The sequence below is a fragment of the Symphalangus syndactylus genome, chromosome 1 (assembly GCF_028878055.3).
Source record: "Symphalangus syndactylus isolate Jambi chromosome 1, NHGRI_mSymSyn1-v2.1_pri, whole genome shotgun sequence".
NCBI lineage: Eukaryota > Metazoa > Chordata > Mammalia > Primates > Hylobatidae > Symphalangus > Symphalangus syndactylus.
Genome location: NC_072423.2, coordinates 87,587,487 through 87,612,292, shown reverse-complemented (window position 1 = coordinate 87,612,292; position 24,806 = coordinate 87,587,487). Strand labels below are relative to the sequence as shown.

The 24,806-nt window shown below is 44.5% G+C and overlaps 2 protein-coding genes across 3 annotated transcripts in view; one reads left to right on the top strand and one right to left on the bottom strand.

The window, feature by feature from the left end:
• The first annotated feature begins 4,623 nt into the window (after positions 1-4,623).
• Positions 4,624-9,487, top strand: MPEG1 (macrophage expressed 1). Its single transcript, XM_055270437.2, has 2 exons — positions 4,624-4,755; positions 5,025-9,487. Exon 2 carries the CDS (start codon positions 5,085-5,087, stop codon positions 7,233-7,235), a length of 2,151 nt encoding a protein of 716 aa, XP_055126412.1. The 5' UTR covers positions 4,624-4,755; positions 5,025-5,084; the 3' UTR covers positions 7,236-9,487.
• Positions 9,409-24,806, bottom strand: part of DTX4 (deltex E3 ubiquitin ligase 4) — a 35,675-nt gene continuing 20,277 nt past the window's right edge. For both annotated transcript variants that reach the window (XM_055270574.2, XM_055270669.2), the window contains 3 exons: positions 22,641-22,802; positions 18,237-18,326; positions 9,409-13,326 (listed from right to left, as the gene is read on the bottom strand). In XM_055270574.2, coding sequence (XP_055126549.2) covers positions 13,093-13,326; positions 18,237-18,326; positions 22,641-22,802 — 486 coding nt within the window. In that variant the 3' untranslated portion in view covers positions 9,409-13,092. The remainder of the gene's footprint in view (positions 13,327-18,236; positions 18,327-22,640; positions 22,803-24,806) is intronic.

The following is a 24,806-nucleotide window of genomic DNA, read 5'->3' as shown; positions in this document are numbered from 1 at the left end:
TTGTCTCCCCTCCCCTCCCTTCCCCTCCCCTCCCCTTCCCTTCCCCTCCCCTCCCCTTCCTTTCCCTTCCCTTTTGCTTTCTTGCTTTTTTTTTCAGTGTCTCACTATGTTAACCAGGCTGGCCTTGAACTCCTGGGCTCAAGGGATCCTCCTGCTTCAGCTTCTTGAATAGCTGAGACTACACGCTCACACCCTCAAACCAGCTCCTCTTTAGTCCAGTGGAAGTACCACCTCAAATCACTGACATGTGTCCTCCAAATCTAAATTTGCAAATGCCAAAGAGAAAAAAAAGAGGAGAAAGGGAATAACTGATGATGAGAATATGGATCAAGAAAAGCGGAAGAGAGAGGAAGAAAAAGAGTGCTAATAGAGAACAGAAATGAAATGGCTTAGGCCATCAAATTCTGGCCTAGCTTTTAATGGGAATATGCAACATTTCACATGGGCCTTCTGTTTTCACCCTCCAGATTAAAAGGAGTCATGAAATCACTATGTTCTTAGTTTTGTGGTCAGATCACCAAATGATCCTGGTGGAAAGAAGAGCCTCTGAGGGGAAGAAGCTGACAACGCAACTCTTAAAACATCAGACTAGGAATCAACTGTTCAGAAAGGAAAATACTGCCACTTTGTTCACTGATACTTTCCAGATTTTCCATAACAAAGTTTACTCCAAAGTCTATAAAAGCCATAGTTCTCTGATCTACTTAGTGATTATTTAACTATCAGTTTTCACACTGGTCTCCTAGATTCCCGCTGAAAGGGAATTGTCCCAGCAAATACAACTAGACTTTCCTCCCCATTTTAGACCACAGGTGAAATGCAGAAGTAGGAAACACCTGGACTAGTTCCAAGCCCACACAGAAGCGAACCTCAGACATGAATCATGGTTTGGCTCTGAATGAGATGGTGTCAGAAGGTTGCACGGGATCAAACAGAGAAAGAAAGCAGATGTGGGACTTCCTTCTTGCCTCTTTTTGGAGGAAGTGAAATCGCCCTTCAGCAATGCAGATGCAAAGTTTTTGTAGATGAGATGCCTCTCTCTTTTAGAGATCAGTGTTAGCCACAGGCCATTATTCCCCAAGTGTGGCCATCTGGGGAGGTTATGTGACTGCATATGTATTCTAGTACAAGAAAAAGCAAAGGAAATTTCTGGTGAACAGAATAAAGCAGAAAAGTTGTGGGTAAAGCGCACTGGTCACCACTTCCTCATATGTGACTCTTATGAGCAGTTCTTCTGCTCCTGGTATGTAAAATTAAGTTAAGCCAAATTTCCCATCATTTGCACTTCTTTCACTGTTTCCCAGAGAATTGGAAAGAGAACTTCCTTGAGCACAGCAGTCACAGAATCCATAGGCTTTGGGTCATTTCAGGAATATAACAATTCCAGAACTAAGGTTTTTTGTTTGTTTGTTTGTTTGACAGTCTTACTCTGTCTCGCAGGCTGGAGTGCAGTGGCACGATCTTGGCTCACTGCAACCTCGGCCTCTTAGGTTCAAGCAATTCTCCTGCCTCAGCCTCCTGAGTAGCTGGGATTACAGTTGTGTGTCACCACCACATCTGGCTAATTTTTTTGTATTTTTAGTAGAGATGTGGTTTCTCCATGTTGGCCAGGCTGGTCTTGAACTCCCGGCCTCAAGTGATCCATCCACCTCGGATTCCCAAAGTGCTGGGATTACAGGCGTGAGCCACCCTGCATGGCCTGTTTCTTTTGTTTTTTACATGGTTGTGCATTGGTTATTTTCCTGAGCACAAAAGTGATGATTACCCAATACCCATCATTATTTGGTACTTAATAGGGTTTGAATACAAATTTCTCAAGTTAATAAATACATGCTCATTGTTGAAAACTCAAAAAACACAGAAAAGAGGAAAAAATTAAAATAATTTAGAAAAACCTCTCAACTAGATGTAATTACTGTCTATGCATTGGCGTACATCCCTCTAGTTATGTACATAGTTGGGGTCATGCTGAATGTTTATCATTCTTTTTTTTCGTAACATTATTGTCAGAGACATTTGAACCAGAATAACTCCATCTTGAATAGGGGCTGGGTAAAAGAAGGCTGAGACCTGCTGGGCTGCATTCCCAGAGGGTTAAGTATTCTAAATCACGGCATGAGAGGAGATCGGCATAAGATACAGATACAGATCACAAAGATCTTGCTGATAAAACAGCATGCAATAAAGAAGGCAGCCCAAACCCACCAAAACTAAGATGGCCACAAGAGTGAACCCTGGTCATCCTCATTGTTCATTATACACTAATTATAGTGCATTCGCATGCTAAAAGATATTTCCACCAGTGCCATGACTGCCAATTCCAGAAGTTACCCTGTATAGTCTAAAAAGGAGAGGAACCCTCAGTTCTGAGAATTGCCCACCTCTTTCCCAGAAAACTCATGATTAATCCACCCCTTGTTTAGCATATAATTAAGAAGTAACAATAAGTATCCTTAATCAAGCAGCACATACTTCTGCTCTGCCTGTGGAGTAGCCATTCTTCTGTTTCTTTACTTCTCTTATAAACTTAACTTTCACTTTACTCTGTGGACTTGCCCTGGTCCTTCTTGCACAAAGTCCAAGAACTGTCTCTTGAGGTCTGCATTGGGAACCCTTTCCAGTAACATTATGGCATAAGAATTTCTCATGTTATTAAAATAGTTTTAAATAATTGTGATGGCTATAAACTATTTTGTCTTATGGGTACAACGTAATTTTACCCTTGTTGGCTCTTTCCGCTATTTTCAATTTTTTTTTCCTATGATAAAATGAAGACAAAGGCTATAGAACAAATAAAAAATACAGTGACTAGAGGTCTGGAGACATAGGAACACCTGAATATAGAATTGTCTGTATTAACCTTGCTTGTATTCTCATTTCAGGAGAGTGAGCTCTCAACAGGGTCTACTAAAGAGAAAGCAGAGGGTAACAAATTGTCAGCTTGTCTCCAAAGCAGTGTGAGAGTATTCTAATTTTGATGAACCATCCCAGAAATAGTTTGAAGAGAAGTATGTAGGTATTTCAAGAGACTTATTGGAAGTAATCAAGGGCATTCAACTCTCATTTTTCTAATTCTGGGATCATGTTGCTGAGGTATAAATTTATGGCTAACTGATTTATAAATTAACTAGAACATCCTGTGCAAAGGTTTGGTCCTCTAGCCAAATACAGACTAGGCACTGGTTCATAAATTAATCCCTCTTGGGTGGCTGGTGTCAGTTCCCAGAAGCATGATAACTGTGGCACAAATAGACCCAGAATGGCCAGGCGTGGTGGTGCATGACTGCAGTCCCAGATTCCTGGGAAGCTGATGTGGGAGGATTGCTTGAATCCATGAGTTCTGGGCTATGCCAATTGGGTGTCTGCACTAAGTTCAGCATCAATATGGTGACCTCCTTGGAGCAAATCACCAGGTTGCCTAAGGAGGGCTAAATGGGTCCAGGCTGGAAATGCAGCAGGTCAAAACTCCCATGCTGATTAGTAGTGGGACCATGCCTGTGAATAGCTACTGCACTCAAGCCTGGGCAATAAGCAAGACCCTGTCTTGGAGAAAAAATAGACCCAGAATGCAGTATTTCTAGATTTACAGAACGCCATCATGGTTTTGATAATAACTTGTGAAGCCCAGCCTGGGAAGCAAGGTAACTAGCCTCATTCTTTCTAAAAACACTTCTTAGCTGCATTAATAACCAACAGAGGAATTCAATTCCTTGGAACCTTCCTTCCAGGATGCATACAGGTGATGGTGTAGTGATACCTGTGAATTGCAACATGACTTTTTCAGTCTCAGTACTGCATCTAGTTTATGGTATAATCTTGGGAATGTTAAGGATGCAATTGGGAGCTTCATTAAGTCCTCTGGATTCCCTGGCTACCACTAAGTGTACTAAGACACAGCCTAATTGTCCCAAAGAATTAGCAGAGTTGGGTTTCAATCAAGCCTGGCACCATTGTTTTAAATTATGGGCTCTAATACAGCTGGCATTGGAACTTGAAAAGAAACTCATGTAATTATATTCTTCTAATGATATAGCAAATGAATTTTTGCTTTTAGAAAAGATATTGGGTAATGAAGAGCCACATTCTTTTTTATGCACCTAAACTGATTACACACACTTAGCAATGGAACAAAAAATTAAAGGTATAACAGATACCAACTTCAAGGAAACTGGACACACACAGAGGATATATAAATGTGTGTACACATACACATATATTCCTTGGCCCCTGTCTGCTGTTGATAAATCAAAATCTAGATAATAGTGTGGTTTTGTCTTGAACATTTCTATCTGAATGAAAACAACACAGTGTAGGGGTTCCTTGCCCTAACTTTGAGTGCTTAGGACAATACAAATTGGGGTTTCCCAGCATATTGCAACCAAATCCTCTTCAGGCCCTGTCAGTTGTGCTCCAGACAATGCCATCCCCAAAGACAGAATTGCTATGGCTCATAACAGTGAAACCCACAGGACAAGTGTCCAAGAATTTCACTCCTTTCTTTTGTGGAAACAGTCTCCACCCTCAAGCAAAGGGGAAACCCAGGGTTGGCCTTGACTAACAGCTTGCACAGGTATGGTGGAGCCAGGGTGTTTCAGTAAGGATGGTGTGGTCATTTGCCTCTGCATTTATAGTAAAAGGAAACTGACATTGGAGTCCCAAGAGACAGCAGTCAGGGAAAATATGAAACATCAAGTCCAAGAAAATGAGCAAAAAGCAAAGCCAAACTTTCTGGTGGAGGAAGCAGTAGGATGTGGGGTCAGGATTTTTTTCTAAGTGCACACCCCTGCAGCAGAGTAACCAGCCAGAGCTGGGGGAAAACTAGGATAGTTACCTGTTAGGCACGTAGGGCTGTGTTTGCATGTTTAGTATGGCATAAATTCTTCAAAGACCTGATGGTCTTTAATATTCCAACCAACTCTCGTTTCCCCATTTTGTAATTAAATTAGCTTAAAGAGGAACTGGTAGCTTTTAGAGAACTGATGAGTTTTCTGCTTCATCATTTGCTTTTGTTTTCTCCATTTTAGTTTGCCTAAAGCTTGCTGGCTGCTGTGTAGGACTGGTGAGTGGCTGGGGTTGTCTGAGCCATGAACAGCTTCAGGGCCACCATCCTTCTCTGGGCAGTGGCAGCATGGGCTAAATCAGGCAAGCCTTTGGGAGAGACGGATGAAGTTGGAGTTCAAAAATGCAAGAATGCCTTGAAACTACCTGTCCTGGAAGTCCTACCTGGAGGGGGCTGGGACAATCTGCGGAATGTGGACATGGGACGAGTTATGGAATTGACTTACACCAACTGCAGGACAACTGAGGATGGACAGTATATCATCCCTGATGAAATCTTCACCATTCCCCAGAAACAGAGCAACCTGGAGATGAACTCAGAAATCCTGGAATCCTGGGCAAATTACCAGAGCAGCACCTCCTACTCCATCAACACAGAACTCTCTCTTTTTTCCAAAGTCAATGGCAAGTTTTCCACTGAGTTCCAGAGGATGAAGACCCTCCAAGTGAAGGACCAAGCTATAACTACCCGAGTTCAGGTAAGAAACCTCATCTACACAGTCAAAATCAACCCTACTTTAGAGCTAAGCTCAGGTTTTAGGAAGGAGCTCCTTGACATCTCTGACCGTCTAGAGAACAACCAGACAAGGATGGCCACCTACCTGGCAGAACTCCTAGTCCTCAACTATGGCACCCACGTCATCACCAGTGTGGATGCTGGGGCTGCTCTTATTCAGGAGGACCACATCAGGGCCTCCTTCCTCCAGGACAGCCAGAGCAGTCATAGTACCGTGACCGCCTCTGCTGGACTTGCCTTCCAAAACACCGTGAACTTCAAATTTGAGGAAAACTATACCTCGCAGAATGTCCTCACCAAGAGCTACCTCTCAAACCGAACCAACTCCAGGGTGCAGAGCATCGGAGGGGTTCCTTTTTACCCAGGCATCACCCTCCAGTCCTGGCAGCAGGGTATCACCAACCACCTGGTGGCCATCGACCGCTCTGGCCTGCCGCTGCATTTCTTCATCAACCCCAACATGCTGCCTGACTTGCCAGGCCCCCTGGTGAAGAAGGTGTCAAAGACGGTGGAAACTGCTGTGAAGCGCTATTACACATTCAACACCTACCCTGGCTGCACAGATCTCAATTCTCCCAACTTCAACTTTCAGGCCAACACTGATGATGGCTCCTGCGAGGGGAAAATGACCAACTTCTCTTTCGGTGGGGTTTATCAGGAATGCACGCAGCTCTCAGGGAATAGGGATGTCCTCCTCTGCCAAAAGTTGGAGCAGAAGAATCCACTCACTGGTGATTTCTCCTGCCCCTCTGGCTACTCCCCGGTGCACCTGTTATCCCAGATCCACGAGGAGGGTTACAACCACCTGGAGTGTCATCGAAAGTGCACCCTCCTCGTCTTCTGTAAGACAGTGTGTGAAGATGTGTTCCAGGTGGCAAAGGCTGAATTTAGGGCTTTTTGGTGTGTGGCCAGTAGCCAAGTACCTGAAAACTCAGGACTGCTTTTTGGGGGCCTCTTCAGCAGCAAGAGCATAAACCCCATGACAAATGCGCAGTCATGCCCAGCCGGCTACTTTCCACTGAGACTCTTTGAAAACCTCAAGGTATGTGTTTCTCAGGACTATGAGTTGGGAAGCAGGTTTGCGGTCCCCTTTGGCGGGTTCTTTAGCTGCACAGTTGGGAACTCCCTGGTAGATCCTGCTATATCCAGAGATTTAGGGGCACCATCTCTGAAAAAGTGCCCCGGGGGCTTCAGCCAGCACCTAGCCCTCATCAGCGATGGATGCCAAGTGTCCTATTGCGTCAAATCCGGGCTCTTTACAGGAGGGTCCCTGCCCCCTGCCAGGCTCCCACCTTTCACCCGGCCACCCCTCATGAGTCAGGCTGCCACCAATACTGTCATAGTGACCAATTCTGAGAATGCGAGATCCTGGATTAAAGACTCCCAGACCCACCAGTGGAGGCTGGGAGAGCCGATAGAGCTGCGGAGGGCCATGAATGTCATCCATGGGGATGGTGGTGGTCTGTCAGGAGGGGCTGCAGCTGGAGTCACAGTGGGGGTCACCACCATTCTGGCTGTTGTTATCACCCTGGCCATCTACGGCACCCGGAAGTTCAAGAAGAAAGCATATCAGGCAATTGAGGAAAGGCAGAGTTTGGTTCCAGGCACTGCAGCAACTGGAGACACCACTTACCAAGAGCAGGGGCAGAGTCCAGCTTAAATCTCTCCCCAAAAATGGTTTCTCTCATCTCCAGTGTGATCATTGCTGGCCACTCTGTTTTCCTAAGCATTGAAATGGCAAGTGCAACCAAAAGTAGGTATATTTGTGACTTCTTGTTTTACGTCTCTGGGCCAGGAAATTCATATTGTTATATGGATAAGGGTGGGATTGGGGAGAGGGAACAGTTGGGACTAGAAGCAAAAGCGATTCTGGGACTAAAATAGAAAGCAGATGTCCTTTCCCAATGTGTGTTGCTGTCTTCACCTGAATGCATTTGTGTAAAAATAGCGGAGGGAGAATGTGAACATTTGTATTTGGAAGCTATGAATTTACTCTGAAGTTTGCAGTTGTTTCCAATTTGTGAGCTCTAAGAGTTTCTGCCTGTAAGAACTACTCGCCCTTTATTTTGATTTTTAAAAAGCTGTCTGAATTTCACACTCTTAGAGCCTGGAAGAGCCCTGAAAAGACATAAGTCTTGCCTGGCTACTGCTTTTTAACTTTGAGGGCTCTATGTTGACAGACTGTTATCTCCTCGGGGTGACCTCAAACATCTGAAAAGAAAGATGTTGCCTGTGCCAATTCCACTTTTTCCAGCTGCCCCATGATGAACACTCCCTTATACCAGACCACTCTTGGACTTCTGACTAGTGTCATCAAGTCCTCAGAAAAGATTTTAAGTTATAAACTTCTATTAGTGGGTCAAAGAGGAAGGGATGATTTGGAGACAAGGAGTAATGAAAGATGGGTAAAAGCTGAAAAAGATTCTGGTGCTAAGTACTACCCCTTCATCTTCCATGGATGGTCATTACCTTTCCTGTACTCCTGTTCTATGAACACACACACACACACACACACACCCCACATTTCAATAAGTCTTCATTGTTCTAGGTCCTTACCTTTCCTGTCCCCGTTATATGAACACACACACACACACACACACATACACACACACACACACACACTTCAATGTCTGCATTGTTCTAGGTCCTTACCTTTCCTGTCCTCCTGTTATATGAACACACACACACCACATTTCAGTGTCTGCATTGTGCTGGGGGTAAAAAAGGCAAGAAGTAAGACCATATTTGAGTATTACTTACTCTGTAGAATCAAAACAGAATAGTTAACACCAATTATGCAAGCTACTTTTTTTTCCAGCAGAAAGGGAGCTGACATGATCAAATCCACATTTTCAAATGAACTGAAAAAGGCATCCAGCACACTTATAACACATTTATTTCAGTTCCAGGATGAGAGCCCTGGGGCATCTAGCAGGATGCATAATTGTCATCTGGCAAGTGTTGCAACTTTGCTCAATTTTAATACCAATCTCTCCTGATTGTAATTACCTCCACTACTTTCATGATCCCCCTACAATATTTTTTTAAATGATATATTTATTCACTGAATCAAATGTCATTAATGAGTTATCTTCTGTGGAGGATGACTGTTCCCTTTGTTAATGTTCACAATCAAAATCTTGGGCTGAGAAGAGGCCCTTCACCCAAGGAGTTTGAAGCATCACAGCGTGTGGGAAGGTGGGAACCAGGATACCCATTCATTTCCAACTGAGACACAGAGAAGTGAGTCACAGAATTTGAGCCCTGCTCTCTTGGCTGCCCAGCCAGAGACACTGATTTCTATAACCTCTTCACTTGATCCTGCCTCTTAAGCATTAAAACATTCTCCTAAACCTCTAAGTGTTTTGTGGGTTCTGGGTGTTTTGTACGTTTTAGCCAAGCTAACCACTTGTCTGCAAATACTGACTTTCCTATGAATTCTTAGAAGATTATTGAGTCAGAAAGGCAAAATATAGCCCCAAATTCCCAGGATTTTAATGCACTAACTGCGTATTGAAATGAAAAGTTCCTTACAAACTTATATTCCTAATAACAAAATTGCACATAAATATGCAGTAAAATATGAACTAAGTAACTCTCTGTCCAACAGCTCATGCATATGAAGTTAGAACATGGGAGTTTGCAGGTTGCATTCATCAAGTTGTTTTGCAGAGTCAGATCCCTGATGGAAGAGCTCACAGGCTCTGCCTTCCAAGTCCTGGGTCCCTAACTGGTGACCTTAGGCTGGGGTCTGTGGGGAGACCAACCCTGGCTTCCAAGAAAACCACATTCCATGGACTATCAGAAATAGACACAGATTTGGGTGACAAAGGTGGCTCTGTATTTGCATTTTATTTTTGTGTTCTTGTCAGTTTGGGGATGATTAATATTAAACATTTATTTGAGAAACAACAGACTGTAAATGATTTAAACACACACTATATTGCAGTCAGGCAAAGAGACCTTTAAAAGTGAATATTCGTGATTCTAAAAGTGCTTTTTCTCCCACACGTTCACTTACTCATTTTCCCAGCCATGTGGTCTGTTCCTTTAGGCAAACAAAGAGTGTAGCCAGGTCAAATGTGTGGGTGGGTAATATGTGGAAAATTTGTTTTTAAGTGGTTGGGGAGGGACTTCCCCCACCCAGTGGCAGGGCTTGTGGTTGCTTACAGACTCAGGGAGGTAACCCAAATCCCTCACAGATAGGTGTACTAACCTACAAACAGCAGAAGGCCAACAACAGCAACAATTTTGTGGTTGTTCATTTGCCATTTATTGTTCTGCACAGACACCTCATGAGCACCAGGTGGCGATGTCCTCTCACGGAGCAACACCAAAGACTTCAAAAACATTCCAGTTACAAACAGAACAATTCACTTAGCACATTCACCTGCCTCTCCCAGAACCCCCAATCTAATGCTGGGGACCACAGAGAAGGAAAGGGGTCAGGGGTCCTTTTTTGTACCAGTGAGCCTTCCCTCAGTTTTCTCATGCACACAACAGTGCAATACCAAGACGAGTACTTTTGACCAAGTATAAAACCACAGAGAAGACCAAAATGTACAAAAATGGGAAGAGAATGAAAACACAAAGGCACACGCAGCCACAAATACACAATTAACCTTTTAGGGGATGAGCATCTGACGAGGTTTGTCTCCAATCCAATTTGCCATCCCTGGAGACTCTTGAAGGGAGAAACTAGGCTGCTGGTGCTAAGACCATGAAAGGGAAGGGATGGAATCCCCTACTTGGGCCAGGAGAGCACAGCAGGACTTCTGGCGGGAAAACACCCTGTGTCAAGGTAGTGGATGCACAGGGCTCGGCTGGCAGGGTTCTCACTGAAACCCAGACCACACCTTTCCAGGTTGGCACAAGAGAAAGGGCAGAGGAATGTTCCCTGCCTTGCCGGGCACAGTGTTAGAAAGGAAATTCAAGATCCCTACTGTCCAGAAAGCCACACAAGAACAGCACGAGGATGAGGTAGCCCCTACTGGGCATCTGCAGAGAGGACAAGCAATGGGGCACAGACACAATCAAAAGCCCAGGGAAAAAGGCTTGAAGGTATGAAGTCGACCTCTCCAAGTGGTATTGCCACGGGCACAGCGGCTCCCTTTCCATTTTGAGTCCTCTTCCTTCTCCTCCTGGCCACCCCCTTCCCCACCTTTACCTTCTTCTCCCTGACGTGGGGAAACTGATCTCTCCCCAATGCCTAATTCCATTGTGAAAGTCTGTCTTCTTTCCTTCCCCACCTCCTACTGCCTCATTGTGTCTTTCTTCCCGTGGACACTCAGCCTATTTCTGCACCCTTGTGGCCAAGAAGCTCAGCAGATACTCGACCAGTGTGTGAAGGCAGAGACGGCATGAGGCTCTCCAAGTAATCTCTGGTACATGGTAACCTGACAAAGGGCACGGGTGCGACATTAAACACCGCAGGGATGTCTCTTCCATTTAGTTCAGGTGTTTCCTTCCTAACTATGGCAGGAAATTGCCCTGTGGTGCAGTAACCTTGGAATCAGTCTCCTGGTCTGCTGGTGAGATACAATGGCTGCCTGGCGACAGGAGACGCAGGGTCAAGGATGGCAGAACAATTCCTTCCATCAGAGCTCCCTCTGGTGGAGCTGATCAACATCCCTGTAGCCATTTGGAAAGGGAGCAAAGGCTCAGCACCAGCACATCCACAGAAATGGGTGACAGGCAGGTGAATCGACTGACAGGCAGGTGAATCGACTATCGACCCCAATGTCAAAATGGCTGGAGGCCTAACAGCAAGCAGCTATGGGGCTGGCTTTTATGAAAGAATGGCCTCCGGTTCCCATCTAAGTACCATTTTTGAAGGCTCTCTTGTTTCCATTTTTCTAGCATCAAAAACCTTCCAAATATTATGAAATATATATGCATATATATATATATATATATATGTCAAACCTCCAAACATGAGGTATATAAATTCAAATTAGTATCCAGAGGAACTTCCCCCAAACACACAGTTCAAAGAACCCACTTTCAAAGGGGGAATTGGGTTTCCCTTCTTGATCCCCCCTGTTCTCCTCCCTGGCCCCCAATTCATTCCTTACTGGGAGCCAAAGGCAATAAGAATGTTCAGGAGGAGATAGGGTCTTGGGACACAACCAAGATGCAGATTGGACCAGACCATATCGTGATCCCAACCCCATTAGGAATGAGCTAAAGAAATTCTCTCCCTACTGTAAGTCAATCTATAACAGATGAGGGAGATGAGGGACCCAGCAGCTCTGCGCTCTGATTAGCAAATTTGCATGGAAACAGATTGAAGCCTTCATAGAAACAAGACTGGATGGAGATGAGCTCTGATCCAATCTTGAAAAGAAATATAAAAGGATGAGTCCAGCCCTCACCTCATTGCATCTCCCCAGGCACAGTTCTGTCTCCATTGGGGTTTCAGTTAACTACGGGATAGGTTGGCAACAGGTGAGGAATGCCAAAGGACCACAGCCTGGCTGTTGGAGCCCCATCAGAACTTGGGTTTGGCATCTTGCAAAACAGAGTGCAGGGACATGACGGGCCTTCCCATCAAGCTGGCCCAGCAATGCACACACGCCCACACACACACACGCATGCACAGACACAGAGGGCACAGAGCCCAGCATGGGCTCCACTCACAGTGACTTGATGAAACTCATGGAATCTTCGAGCTGGTCTAGAATGAGTTGGGAGGAAGGCTGTGGGCTCCTCTCCCTGAGGACAGTTCAGATGCTCAGTGGGATGCAGGCTCTGGTTTGATCAGAGAGGGGCTAGAAACAGCATCATGGGATGCCACCCCAAAGAGGAACCCCAGAGTCCATCCATCCACATGAGAGAACCAGATGCCTCTTTGGACAGGTCAGAGCTGTGAGGAGGAGAGGAGGGCCCAGAGAAGCCAAGGACTGTGATGAGAGCAGAATGTGCTCCCAGAGGCTTTTCCTTCTCTGACTCTCTTGGGAAGAAGTGCTTCCTCGCTCTACACCAAGGCATCAGTTTCTGATGTCACAGCAGTTTAGTGGTTCACCCCTTTGCCCACCCCCCAACCTTACACAGTGAGAGCTCCCTGCCTCCAGCAGAAGGAGAATAGCAGAAACTCCAGTCTCAAAGCAGAGTGGAAGTAGCAAGAAGCCGGCTGAGGCAAGAAACCCTGGCTTCCCAAAGCCAGGATATGGAGTGCCTAGGCACTGCCCACACCCCAGGTGTGCTGACCATGCCCCTACTTGGGAGGTGGGGTAGGGAGGGGATTCTTGCCTACCCAGCACCAAAAACTCCATGGGAACAGACCCAGGATGGCCCTCATCCCATCTCCCTTTGTGTTGGATGAGATTTATGAATGATGTCGCTATATTCAGTCTGGCTCCCACTGTGGTTGGGAGGGATGAGGGATGGACACAGGGCAGGAGGGGAGGATAGAAAGTTGGGAGGGCAGGACACCAACTTCTTCTACATCGACTCACTCTCCTCACTTCCTGTCCTGCAGTCTCCACGGGCCCTCCCACCTCAAAGCTCTTCTGGCCTCAGTCCTTCTCCTGGGCAGTGCTGTCCTCAGAGATACCCTGGGCAGCCAGTTCAGCCAGCACATTATCCAGGTAATTGGCATCTGGGTAGCCATGGCCAGTGAGATTAGAGCCAAACTCTGTCTTGTGGTGGACCTCATTCCAGATGACGGTGTCTGACTCGCCCGTGGTGCTGGAGGTGCCAATGGCAAAAATGAGGCGGCGATCCCAGGCCACGAGCAGCAGCTTCAGGACCTAGAGGGACAAAAGTGGGACATGAAAGGCAGATATTATTTGGCGGTCAAAGACTATCCCTTGGATGGTAGAGAATCCTCCCAAGGGCCCCATCCCTTCCTGCATCATGATAACCTAAGCAGCCCAGAGGAAAGAAAGAGATTTGGACTTGGAGTTTGGGAGCTACAGGCTGAGTTCTGGCTCTGTCACTGAATAACTGTGTGACCTTGGAGAAGTTATTGCACCTCTCTGAACATTAATTTTCTTATTTATGAAATGGCAATGGTACAATCTGGCTCTAAATGTTGTGAACATCTTACTGGACACTCCGTGAAATGTATTTTCACAACAGTGCCTACAACGCATTAATTGATAAATGTTATCTGCCAACATAACGGCTGCATTTTGAAAGATAGGATCTAGGAGTTGAAGGCGCTTATGATCTGAGAACTTCTGAAGTTCTGCCCTTCATTACCGCCACCACTACCTCAATGTAGTATTAATTTATCCAAAGCTGAAGCTGTGCAATATTTTTCTAGTGACATCTTGGAGCACTCTGACTTTCTTGAGGTGAGAAAACTGAGGCTCAAAGAAAGTTTGGGGGCCTGCAGAATGTTCTAAATCAGTTAAAGTTAAAAAAAAAAAAAGTTTGTTGAGCAAGACTAGTGGCTAATGCCCTGTTCCAGGCCTTGGTCAGAGTAGTGTCCAGCATGAAGAAAAAGCATCCAATGAAAATGTCTTGGGTTGAAAACTGAACTACTGTAAACATGGTATGAGCTGGAGGAGAGGAAACCATAATAGTATTAGTAATAAAAGCAGACATTAGAAATATGAGCTGCTATTTCCTTAGTGTTTACTTTCTCAGTGTTGGGCATTGGGACATATAATCATTACAGTAATCAGATGATACAGGTATGGCCACGTGCCACACATAGTGACATTTTGGTCAATGACTGAACACATATGCAATGGTGATCTCACGAGATTACAAAAGAGCTGAGAAATTCCTATTGCCCTGTACTTAACTATACTGCACTGTTAATCGTTATTGTAGAGTGCACTCCTACTTATTTACAAAAAGAAAAGTTAACCGTAAAACAGCCTCAGGCAGTTTCTTCAGAAGGTATTCCAGAAGAAGGCATTGTTATCATAAGAGATGACAGTTCCATTCCTGTTATTATCCCCAAGGCCTTCCAGCGGGATAAGATACGGAGGTGGAAGACAGTGATGCTGATGATTCTGCCCTTAGTATGTCAAGGCTAATGTATATGTTCGTGTGTTCATTTTAAACAAAAAGTTTCAGAAGTAAAAAAAAAAAGTTTTAAAAATAAAAAAGCTTATAGAATAAGGATTAAAGAAAATATTTTTCTACAGCTGTACAATGTGTTTGTGTTTTAAGCTATGTTGTTACAAACAAGTCAAAAGTTAAAAAAGTTAAAAGGTTTTTAAATGGAGAAGTCACAATAAGCTAAGGTTAGGTTATGATTGAAGAAAGAAAAGTAGTTTTAATAAATTTAGTGTAGTTTAAGTGTACAGTGTTTATAAAGTCTTTAGTAGTGTACAGCAATGTCCTAGGCCTTCACATTCACTCACGGATTCACCCAAAACTACTTCCAGTCCTGCAAGTACCATTCACGGTAAGTGCCCTATACAGATATACCACTTTTATCTTTTATACTGTGTTTTTACTATACCTCTTCAATGTTTAGATTCACAAATACTTACCATTATACAACTACCTATAGTATTCAATAAAATAACATGGTGTACAGGTTTGTAGCCTAGGAACAATAGGCTATACCATATTGCCTAGCTGTGTAATGGGCTATTCCATCTAGTTTTGTGTAAGTACACCCTGTGATGTTTGTATGATGATGAAGCTGTCTAATAAGCTGTCTAATAATAATGATATCCCTGTCATTAAATGACAGAAAACTGGACTCTCATTATCCCTTTCAAGGAAACAAAGGCTCAAAAGGTAAAAGACTTGCTAGTAAGTGGCTGGGGGCGGTGGGGTTAAGGGATTGATTTCAGGACTGCCTGACTCCATAGCCCATGGTCTGAATCACCATTTTGTTGACTTTCAGATGGGTATCAGTCTAGAATTCATGGAGGAGGTTGCTTCTGAGCTGAGTAGTAAAGGAAGGGAAGGATTTGGGGCATATCAATAGAGAAGGATGTATAGACATAGTAAACAAATATAAACCCAAGGCACAGATAAATTACAATTGCTGTCACTATGCTGTGCATTTTACAAATGATATTTTCATTTAATTTTTCCAACATCCTGTCCATACAGATGGAAATCATCACCACTATTTTACAGATTAGGAAACTGAGACTTTAAGACATGAAGCCAACTAGTTCCCACAGCTAGTAAACGGCAGAAATGGGACTTGAACCCAGGCTGGTCTGGCTTCAAAGCCCATCCTCTAATTATACTTCAATCTACAATGAAGCCCAAGGTTAGGGTCCTGGAACAGCAGATGTGAAGGATAAGGATGAGAAACTGGTGTGAGGAGAAGGTTTAACTCACACTGTAGTAGGTCTTACATGTCAAGCTGAGAAGACTGCACTTTGTTGTTTCTTCGTTTTCTTTCTTTCACACACAAAAAGCTTGATTCTAGAAACTGAGATAACTAACCTTGTAGCAGGTAAAAGATGATCTAGTTGGCAGTGGCAGGGTTAGAAGAGGAGTCTAGTGGTTTGGAAGGCAGTGAGTGCAGGGAGGAATGAGCTAAACAGATGTGGTGGATAAGAACAGGAGTCCAAGAAGGTTAATGTGCCCATCTGGGTACCAGGGACTCTGAGTATGTCATTAACATAAAAAGGGGAGGCCTGGAAGAAAAGCAGCTCTTGGCAACAGGATACTAGTTTTAACTGCAGGACTTTACAGTGGAGATATTTTACCAACAGTTGGGATGTAGCTCCAGGGCTCAAGCACATAAATCTGGCTCTTCAAGGTAAACAGTATCAGGGATGGTCCTGACCCCTAATCTGGGGACACTGCACTCTCACCTCAGTGTGGTTGATTTTCCTATTCTTCCAAAATACCTGCTTCCCACCTGTAGGGGAAGACCATATCCATACCGTTTGACATGAAACCCAAAGTGCCTCCCTGTAGAAAGGTCACTGTCCCACCCCTTATCTGGCTTGCCCAGGACTTGCTGGGGCCTGTGAAGGGTGAGTGGAAGTAACAAGCATCCAGGAGCTCTAAATGCGATTACACACTTCCGCTTGGGTTCTCTGTTTGTCCTCTGCCCCCTTCCATGGGGAGGACATGGGCCACTGAAGGGCTGCTCCTTCCACCTGGCCTCCAGAACAGGAAGCCACATGGAGCTGACTGAAGCTGCTGCTATGGTCTGAATATGTGTCCTTACCAAATTGCTATGTTGAAATCCTCACCCCCAAGGTGACAGTATTAGAAGGTGGGTCCTTGGAGAGGTGATTAGGTAATGACGGCAGAACCCTAACGGATGGCATTAGTGCCCTTATAAAAGAGGCCCCAGAGAAACCCCTTGCCCCTTCTACCATGTGGGGACACAGTGAGAAGGCACCATTTACGAACCAGGATGGGTTCACGTGAACGAGTCCTAGCCAGACACTAAACCTGCCTGCGCCTTGATCTTGGACTTCTCAGGCTCCCGAATTGTGAGACATAAGTGTCTATTGTTTATAAGCTACCCCATCTATGGCACTGTGTTATAGCAGCCAGAACAGACTAAGACACTGACCCACAGCAACAGCATAGCCATAGCTGCTGACATGCAAAGTGTATGACAAATAAATACTTGTTGAAGTAAGCTGCGGAAATTTGGAGAGAAAGCTCACTAAAATACATCTTGTCCAATATTCCCCCCAGTACTCCCTTTAGATCAATGGTTCCTACTCCTTTTGAGATCGGGAAAGATTTTGAAAATCCAATGATTTTCTGGCCTCATCCATAGAAATACAAACATAAATTTTTTATTCTAATTTTAGAATTCATAGAACCACTGAAGCCTAATCATGAATCACTAGGAATCCAGAAACCAATGATTGTTTTCTCTGCCCTTTTGGGAAAAAGTCAAATAATATGAAAGTATATAAAAAGAAAATAATCTACATATTAAGATCCCTATCCCAGACCAGTGTTTCTCAAGCTTCAATGTGTTGTCAGATCAGCTACGCATCTCGTTACGATGAAGTGGCTTCTGGTTCTGCATTTCTATCAAGCTTCTATATGGTGCCACTGGTGCTGGTCCCAGGACCAGCGTTTAAGCAGCAGGGCTCTAGACACAGGATCTTAAAATAGATGAATTATTGCCACTAATACCCGAGAGAGGAAACAAACTGATATGGTTTGGCTGTGTCCCCACCCAAACCTCATCTTGAATTGTAGTTCCCATAATTCCCACATGCTGTGGTAGGGACCCAGTGGGAGATAATTGAATCATGGGAGCAGTTTCCCCCATACTGTTCTCGTGGTAGTGAATAAGTGTCACAAGATCTGATGGTTTTATAAGGGGTTTCCCCTTTCACTTGGCTCTCATTCTTTCTTGACTGCCACCATGTAAGAGTTGCCTTTCATCTTCTGCCATGATTGTGAGGACTTCCCAGCCACGTGGAACTGTGAGTCAATTAAACCTCTTTCCTTCATAAATTACCCAGTTTTATTTGTGTCTTTATTAGCAGCATGAGAACAGGCTAATATACAAACTAAATGTCCCACTCCCACCCAACTGCAAAAAAAAAAAAAAAATTCTAATTGTAGCCACCCCACCTATGGTTGACTCAAATTTGACCTTGTTACTGTGTGCATCTAGAGTTAAAAGAGACACAGTTCTCTTTGGTCTGTGCATTGTAAGAAGCAAAACTTTGGGCCTTGACATAGAAGTAAACTGCCCGATCTATTCTAAAACCTAGTTCTATGTGGAAACCTCCAGTCTTACTTTTCTCCCTTTCTCGCTGTCTGGAAGGTAACAGTGTCGTGGGAAGCCTCGGGCGCTGAAACTCTTCCCAGGATTCGGGTGTTCTGGTCCCTGAAAACAGAAAGCAAGCAAGCAAATGGCATTTTTCAAAATATTTCTGACAAGAGCGGGGTTAGGCTGTGACTAATTTCAATAATAATGACAATAATAATTCCCATAGAGCCTCAACAGAGAACGGACCCAAAAAGCACTGTGACTGGTCATTTAACATGTGTTTCTGTGTCCTTAGACCTGGGTTTGGATGCAGAGCTGCTACCTCCCACTATATTAGCTGGAACCCTGTCTTGGGGCTTTTGTTCCCCGTCTCTCTAACAGGAATGAAGCAGAGTCCTTCCCTTATGGGGCTATTATAAATGTTAAGTGAGCGGTGCCTGATGAGTAGTAAGAGCTCAGTAAATGTTTAACATCATTGTCCGTCATCTTCATCATCTATTGTCTTACAAAAGAAGAAATCTGCAGTGCAGAGAAGATACGTGGCTTCTGTAATATTAGCGGCTCTGCTAAAATTGAAGCCCAGGTTTCCTGAGGCACACTCTGGATTTTCAACTACTCAGGATAAAGAAAGTGCCTCCAAGCTATGAGCTATGCCAACAGAATTTTCTGAATGATTCTTGTGGATTTTCTCCTTTGTCCTCATGGGTTTTTGTTTGTTTTCTTCTTTAACAATAGGAATTGGGATAGTCAGGACTAAAAATCTTCTAACAGCATTTCAACTATCGCCACCCAATACCCTATTAAGTAGGCAGTCTCAGGCCACTTGGCGAGAAAAAAACTGAAGCATGATTGAGTGAGAACAGGTTTTCTAATCAGTGCCCAGAATGTGTCCACAGGCCCCTTTGAGAAGCTCATGAAAAGCGGCAAATTTTCTCCTGGTAACAATGACCAAATCCCCTCCTCCGCATACAAAGGTTTGTCTATAATTTCTGAGTATCCCTGACCCCCTGAAGGATGGAACCCTCTTTAAAAACTCCTTCTAGATTCAACCAGTATAAAACTGATACTTCCATGCAGCTCTTGGCACAAGTTCTCACATAGATGATCAGCAAATATGTCCTGCCTGAATAAATGAATGAGTGCGGAAGAAAAAATGAATGAAAAAACTGCAAGAAAAAAACCCAGATTTTTCTTTTTCACTTATTATGGACCATGGTTCCAAAATGATAAGAAATTCTGTGGCTTTCCATTTTCTTAAATAGTTAACATGATTCAAGATCACCTATGGTTTGACATGGTAAATGCAGTGGGGTCTCAGAGAAGGGAGGGGTCACCGTGAGCTGAAAGAAGCAACGCCTTCTCGGAGATGCAGAATCCAACATTTATTAATTTGACATTCATAGGAAATCACTACAAATTTACAACCTTCCCATGGCCCCGGCTGTTTCTAAATCAAGTTGCCTGACTGAAAGGCCAATTCTAACCATGGCTCTGACTGCTCCTGATCTGCCTTCGACTGCCGCTTGTGTGGCCAACTCAGACGCCTGCCTGGCACTGACCCAACACGGCTGTGCCCTCCCAGCTCGTTGCTAAGTGGAGCAGTCACGACTCTGCCTCAGCCCAACCCAGAGTTTCTCCCCAAGGGAATGGTTCTCTGCAGTGAATGCAGAGCTTGAAGGTCTCGACTCCTCACAGAAACACATGCCTGTGTGGTCCCCGGAAACTTGACTGACATGGCACTGAGTGTCCTGTTACTTACACTCAGGGATGAATGTAGATCCTAACAGTGGAGAGCTGCATTTCCCTTGATATGAGCTTGGGTTTTTCAGGAGGAGCCACCGCGGCACCCATCAAGGCAGCGTGCGCCACCTCTATCCCCCAGTGTGGGCTCTCTGCTTTTTAATCCTGGAGGAAATGGTAGCCCCACGTTTGTCTTTGCAAGCTTCAGTCTGTTCTACTGCTCACCAGAACATCGGCTGTTTCTCCCAAGTCCTGTTTTTTCATTCATGTCTGTATCACCTTGACTCACTGCCTCTGAGACACTCCAGAAGTCTCACCTGACCCCATATCCAACCATATCTCTCTCTTCCTTATCCCGGCCTTCCCTTGTTCGAGCCCCATTCCTAGGGCCTGGACTGTGGCAGTTTGTCTTTTAATTGGTCTTCTTTCCTCTGGCCATCCCCAACTCTTTGGCCTGACTAGCCTTCCTAGAGCATAATTCCATTCACACAATGGTCCATATTCCTAACTGCATATCCAATAACTGATGATTAAAATCCAGGACCCCTGCCCTGGTATTCAACGCCTTCTATGATCTGGCTGCAACCTCCCTCACGGCCTAGTCTTCTCCCTCCACCTCCTTCATGCTTCCTCCCTCTACTTCCTTGCGAGTCTTGAGCCCCAAATTAAACCCTTCCTTCTTGCCCTTTGATACTCAAATTTTTCCTCTACAACCCTCTTACCTCCTCCCACTAAAAACATTCTCCTCCATTTTTTTTATGTCTTTCTAGACTCAACTAGACAATTCCCTGCACTAGAAAGTCTCCTCTAACCCTCCCAGACAGACAGACAGATATAAGCCCTCCTCTTTACCATGACAAGCAAGACCTAAAATGATGTTGACAACCAGGCATTGAGCACCTTGGTACTGTGCTCACCCTTCAATGCACATAGGCAAACGTTATCTCCCATTCTCGCCAAACCTCTGCCAATTGGGCTCCTGGCTGTGCAGGTGAAGAAATCAGGCTCCAAAAGGTCAAGGGTCTGTTGTTTAAAACAGCTGTCCCCAACCATTTTGGCCCCAGGGACTGGTTTTGTGGAAGACAACTTTTCCATGGACCAGGGTGGTGGGCGGTGGTTTTGGGATGATGCAAGAGCATTACATTTATTCCGCACTTTCTTTCTATTGTTATTACATTGTAATATATAATAAAATAATTATACAACTCACCATAATGAAGAATAAGTAAGAGACCTGAACTTGTTTCCCTGCAACTAGATGGTCCCATCTGGGGGTGATGGGAGACAGTGACAGATCATCAGGCATTAGATTCTCATAAGGAGTGCGCAACCTAGATCCGTCACATGCACAGTTCACAATAGGGTTTGTGCTCCTATGAGAATCTAAGGCTGCCACTTATCTGGCAGGAGGCAGAGCACAGGTGGTATTACTGGCTCACCCACCACTCGCCTCCTGCTGTGCAGCCCCTTCTGTGGCCTGAGGGTTGGGAACCCCTGGGCTGAAGGCACCAGCTAATAAAGACTCAGCCAGGAAGGGGAACCCAGGTCTGCTGGACTTTGAATGCCTGTGTTCTCACTTTGTCTACATTGCATCTCAGAGGTTTTATTAGTGATGTACATTTATCTTCCCCTGACTGGCTGGTAAGCCCCTCCAGGAAGAACTGTGATTTATTCACTTCTTTTACAGGCCATCACAACTTCCTGTTTTATTTCCTCCACATCGATGATCACCATCTGGAAGTACCTTGTTTATTCATTTGTTTCCTTTATGGCCTTCCTGGCCCCACTAGAATAGGGGCTTCAAGGAGCAAGGATTGCGTCTACTTTGCTCATTGCTTCTCCAATGTCTAGAACATGTCTGGACCATAATCCACACTCCATGTTTGTTCAATAAAAGACAAAATGGAAGAAGAAAACTAGGAGGGAGGAAAATAATATAGAAGAATTAATATTCGCTAAAGAAATGCATACAGTGAATGGCCCAGAACACTCAGAAAAAGCTTCATTGTGTGAAGGAAGGTGCCACATTTGTATTTACTGGCAGGAATAGTGTTCAGATTTGTTCTTCAGGACTGTCTTTCAAAGAATCAAAAGAGGAAAGAAATGCCCACCAAAATCAAAGCCAAGTATAGCTATCAAATTACAAGTGCAAATACCGTTTGATACAGAAATTCCCCTTCTGGAAAATTATTCTACAGATATATTCACATGTGTACAAGGTTATTCATTCCAGCATTACTTGTTGTAGCCAAAGATTGGCAACAATCCATATGCCCATCAAATGGAGACTGCTGAATGCAAACAGTGGTACATTTATACAATGGATGATTACACAGACACAAGAACGAGGACGCTCTCTCTATACTGATGTGGAAAGATCTACAGACTATATTGGTAACTGAAAAATGCAGGGTGCCAAACAATGTGCCTAAATGTCGCTGTTTGTGAAAAAAAAAAAGGGAGGGGTGGATGCAATTTTCTGTTGCGTGTGCACAAAGAATCCTGGAAGGATACATGGGAAAGTCAGAACAATAGTGTTGAGTCGGGGGATGTAGTGTCAGCGGGCGAGGCTGGGTAGATGGGGGAAAAGTGTGGGAAGGAGACTCTTCATATGTAACACTTTACCTACAAACACATAAAACAATAAAATCCAAGGGCTGAGGGAAAGGCTCAACTGAGAGAAAGGCTCACCTGAATGCCAGGGGGGATGCTATAGATGATCCGGATGGTTTTGCAGTCTGGGTGGCCAGGCAAGGAGTGGGGGATGAGGTGGTACTCCATCTTCCCTGGAGGTTGGGTGCCTGTCTTCACCCCATAAATGGTCTTGCAGGTTGGACACTGCAAACTCCCATCCTGAGGGGCCAAGGCCAGAAGAGCCAGATTGGGAAACAGTTTTGGTAATAACTTCCCCACCCAGTCCCAAAAAGTACCAGAGATAAAGGGCCAGGGAAACAAAATGCGCCCCGGTGAGTGATAGATCTTAGTTGTTCCCTCCCAGCCCAGTCACCTAGGCTATTTCTGCTTTCTCCAAAGTAATAGGAGGTAAATTCCACAACTGGTCCCATGCTCCATGCTGAGGGATATGTAAGAGAAGCCCCTGTCCCTGAGGAGGGACCAGCTCTCTAGGGCAGGAGCCTACACAGGGAGTCATTATTCAGCCACTCATTACCAAATGGGTGGAACAGACAGCAAGACCTGGAGAGCAGCAACTGCCCAGTTCCTGAGCATCAGAATCACCCACAGAGCTTGTTAATCACACAGATGCCTGGGCCCCACATCAGGTCCACTGAGTAAGAACTGGGAAGCTGCAAAGCATAATGGTTCAGGCTGTAAATGCGAAAATCAGACTGCCTAGACGTAATTCTTAGCTCTGCCATCTGCCTGCTGTGTGACCTTGGACAAATTAATTAACTTCTCTGAGTCTCAGTTTCCCTTATAGGAGAAGGATAAAAAATATCTGTCTCACTGGGTTGTTGGGAGAATTAAACGAGATAATCTATAGGAAGATTTTAGCATGTGGTATATCTAAATGTTATTAGCATTTTTATAATTTCCGTGGAAAGACTGATGCTCATACAGGTTTGGAAACTACTGCTATGAAAAGAGAAATTGGCCATTAAGAGCTAGAGTAAATGAGGATAACTTTAAGAAAATAGTCCTTGAAGAATAGCTATGAATTTGCTTAGAAGGATAGAGTGTAAGGTCTGCACAAATACCTAGAAGAGAGAATGATGCCAGTAATTATAGTGCTTTAAATCATACTATAAAGAGAGTTTAACATTTCTTGTTTCATTTAGGCCTCAGCTTCTGACACTGGCCTGGAAGAAATTATCAGCCCCTTTTTATAGAGAGGAAAATCAAGACACAGCAAGATTAAAGGACTTCCTGCTTGTCAGGGTGTGGGGTCTGTTTAAAGCCCCAGCTTTGCATTGCAACTCAGTGGGCTCCGTTCGTGGGAAGAGGCAGTTCTGGATGCAGGGGTGTACAGGGTTACGGTTTCACTGCAGGACCTGGTGAGGTGCTGCCTGGAGGAGGGCCTGGACACCAAATCCTATTCCCAGGCTTGCAAAAAGGAGGCATAAAGAGAAGGAGGGCGCACGGGCTGGGAGCAACGTGTGTAAAATGTGCTGCTGCGCAGCTGGGATGAAAGCTTGCCAGGACATCCCCAACTCCTCAGGAAGACAGGGATCCTCTGCTGAGCTATTTAGGGACTTCTCCAGTCTACTCACTTAAAGCAATAGCTCGTATTTAGGGTGACTATTCTCTGAAACCAGGTTCCCACTGTCTGCTTTGGCCTTGACTTGCTTCATGACCTAGGGTGAATCACTCCTTTCTTCTTGGGCCCTTTTCTCTCATGTGTTTGATAAAATAAAAACACATGCTTCAAAGTATTAGTGCAAAAGAGAATAAAGCATAGACTCTTGAGAAACATTTTTGAAAGCCCCACGGAAATAAAAGTAGAGTTACCATATTCTTCTTGAATATAGACATCAAATAGGGAACAAATGTGCTAAGAAACCCCTTTAAGCCCAAAATAACTTCTTGAAATGCAAGATTCCAATGAAACCTTTTAGCCCAGGGTTGGGAAAGTGAGCAAGTGATCCAGATTTGCATCCCCCATCAATGACTGACCACCACTATAAGCATGTCTCTCAGGGACACCAAGAAAGTACTTTGGGAACTTCAGTCAAATAGGCTACATGAAGATGAAGGAAAAAATTACAGCCTTTAATACAAAGGTGATATCAATTTGAATAATAATAGCATAAGACCCCATAAAGTAGGTATAGTTTTTATCTCCATTTTCCAGATGGAAAGTGAAATCTCAAAGAGATTGGAAAACCTTGTCCAAGGTCA

Excerpts from the sequence above, each read along its gene's own strand:
- MPEG1 (XM_055270437.2), top strand. The coding sequence starts at position 5,085 with ATGAACAGCTTCAGGGCCACCATCCTTCTCTGGGCAGTGGCAGCATGG.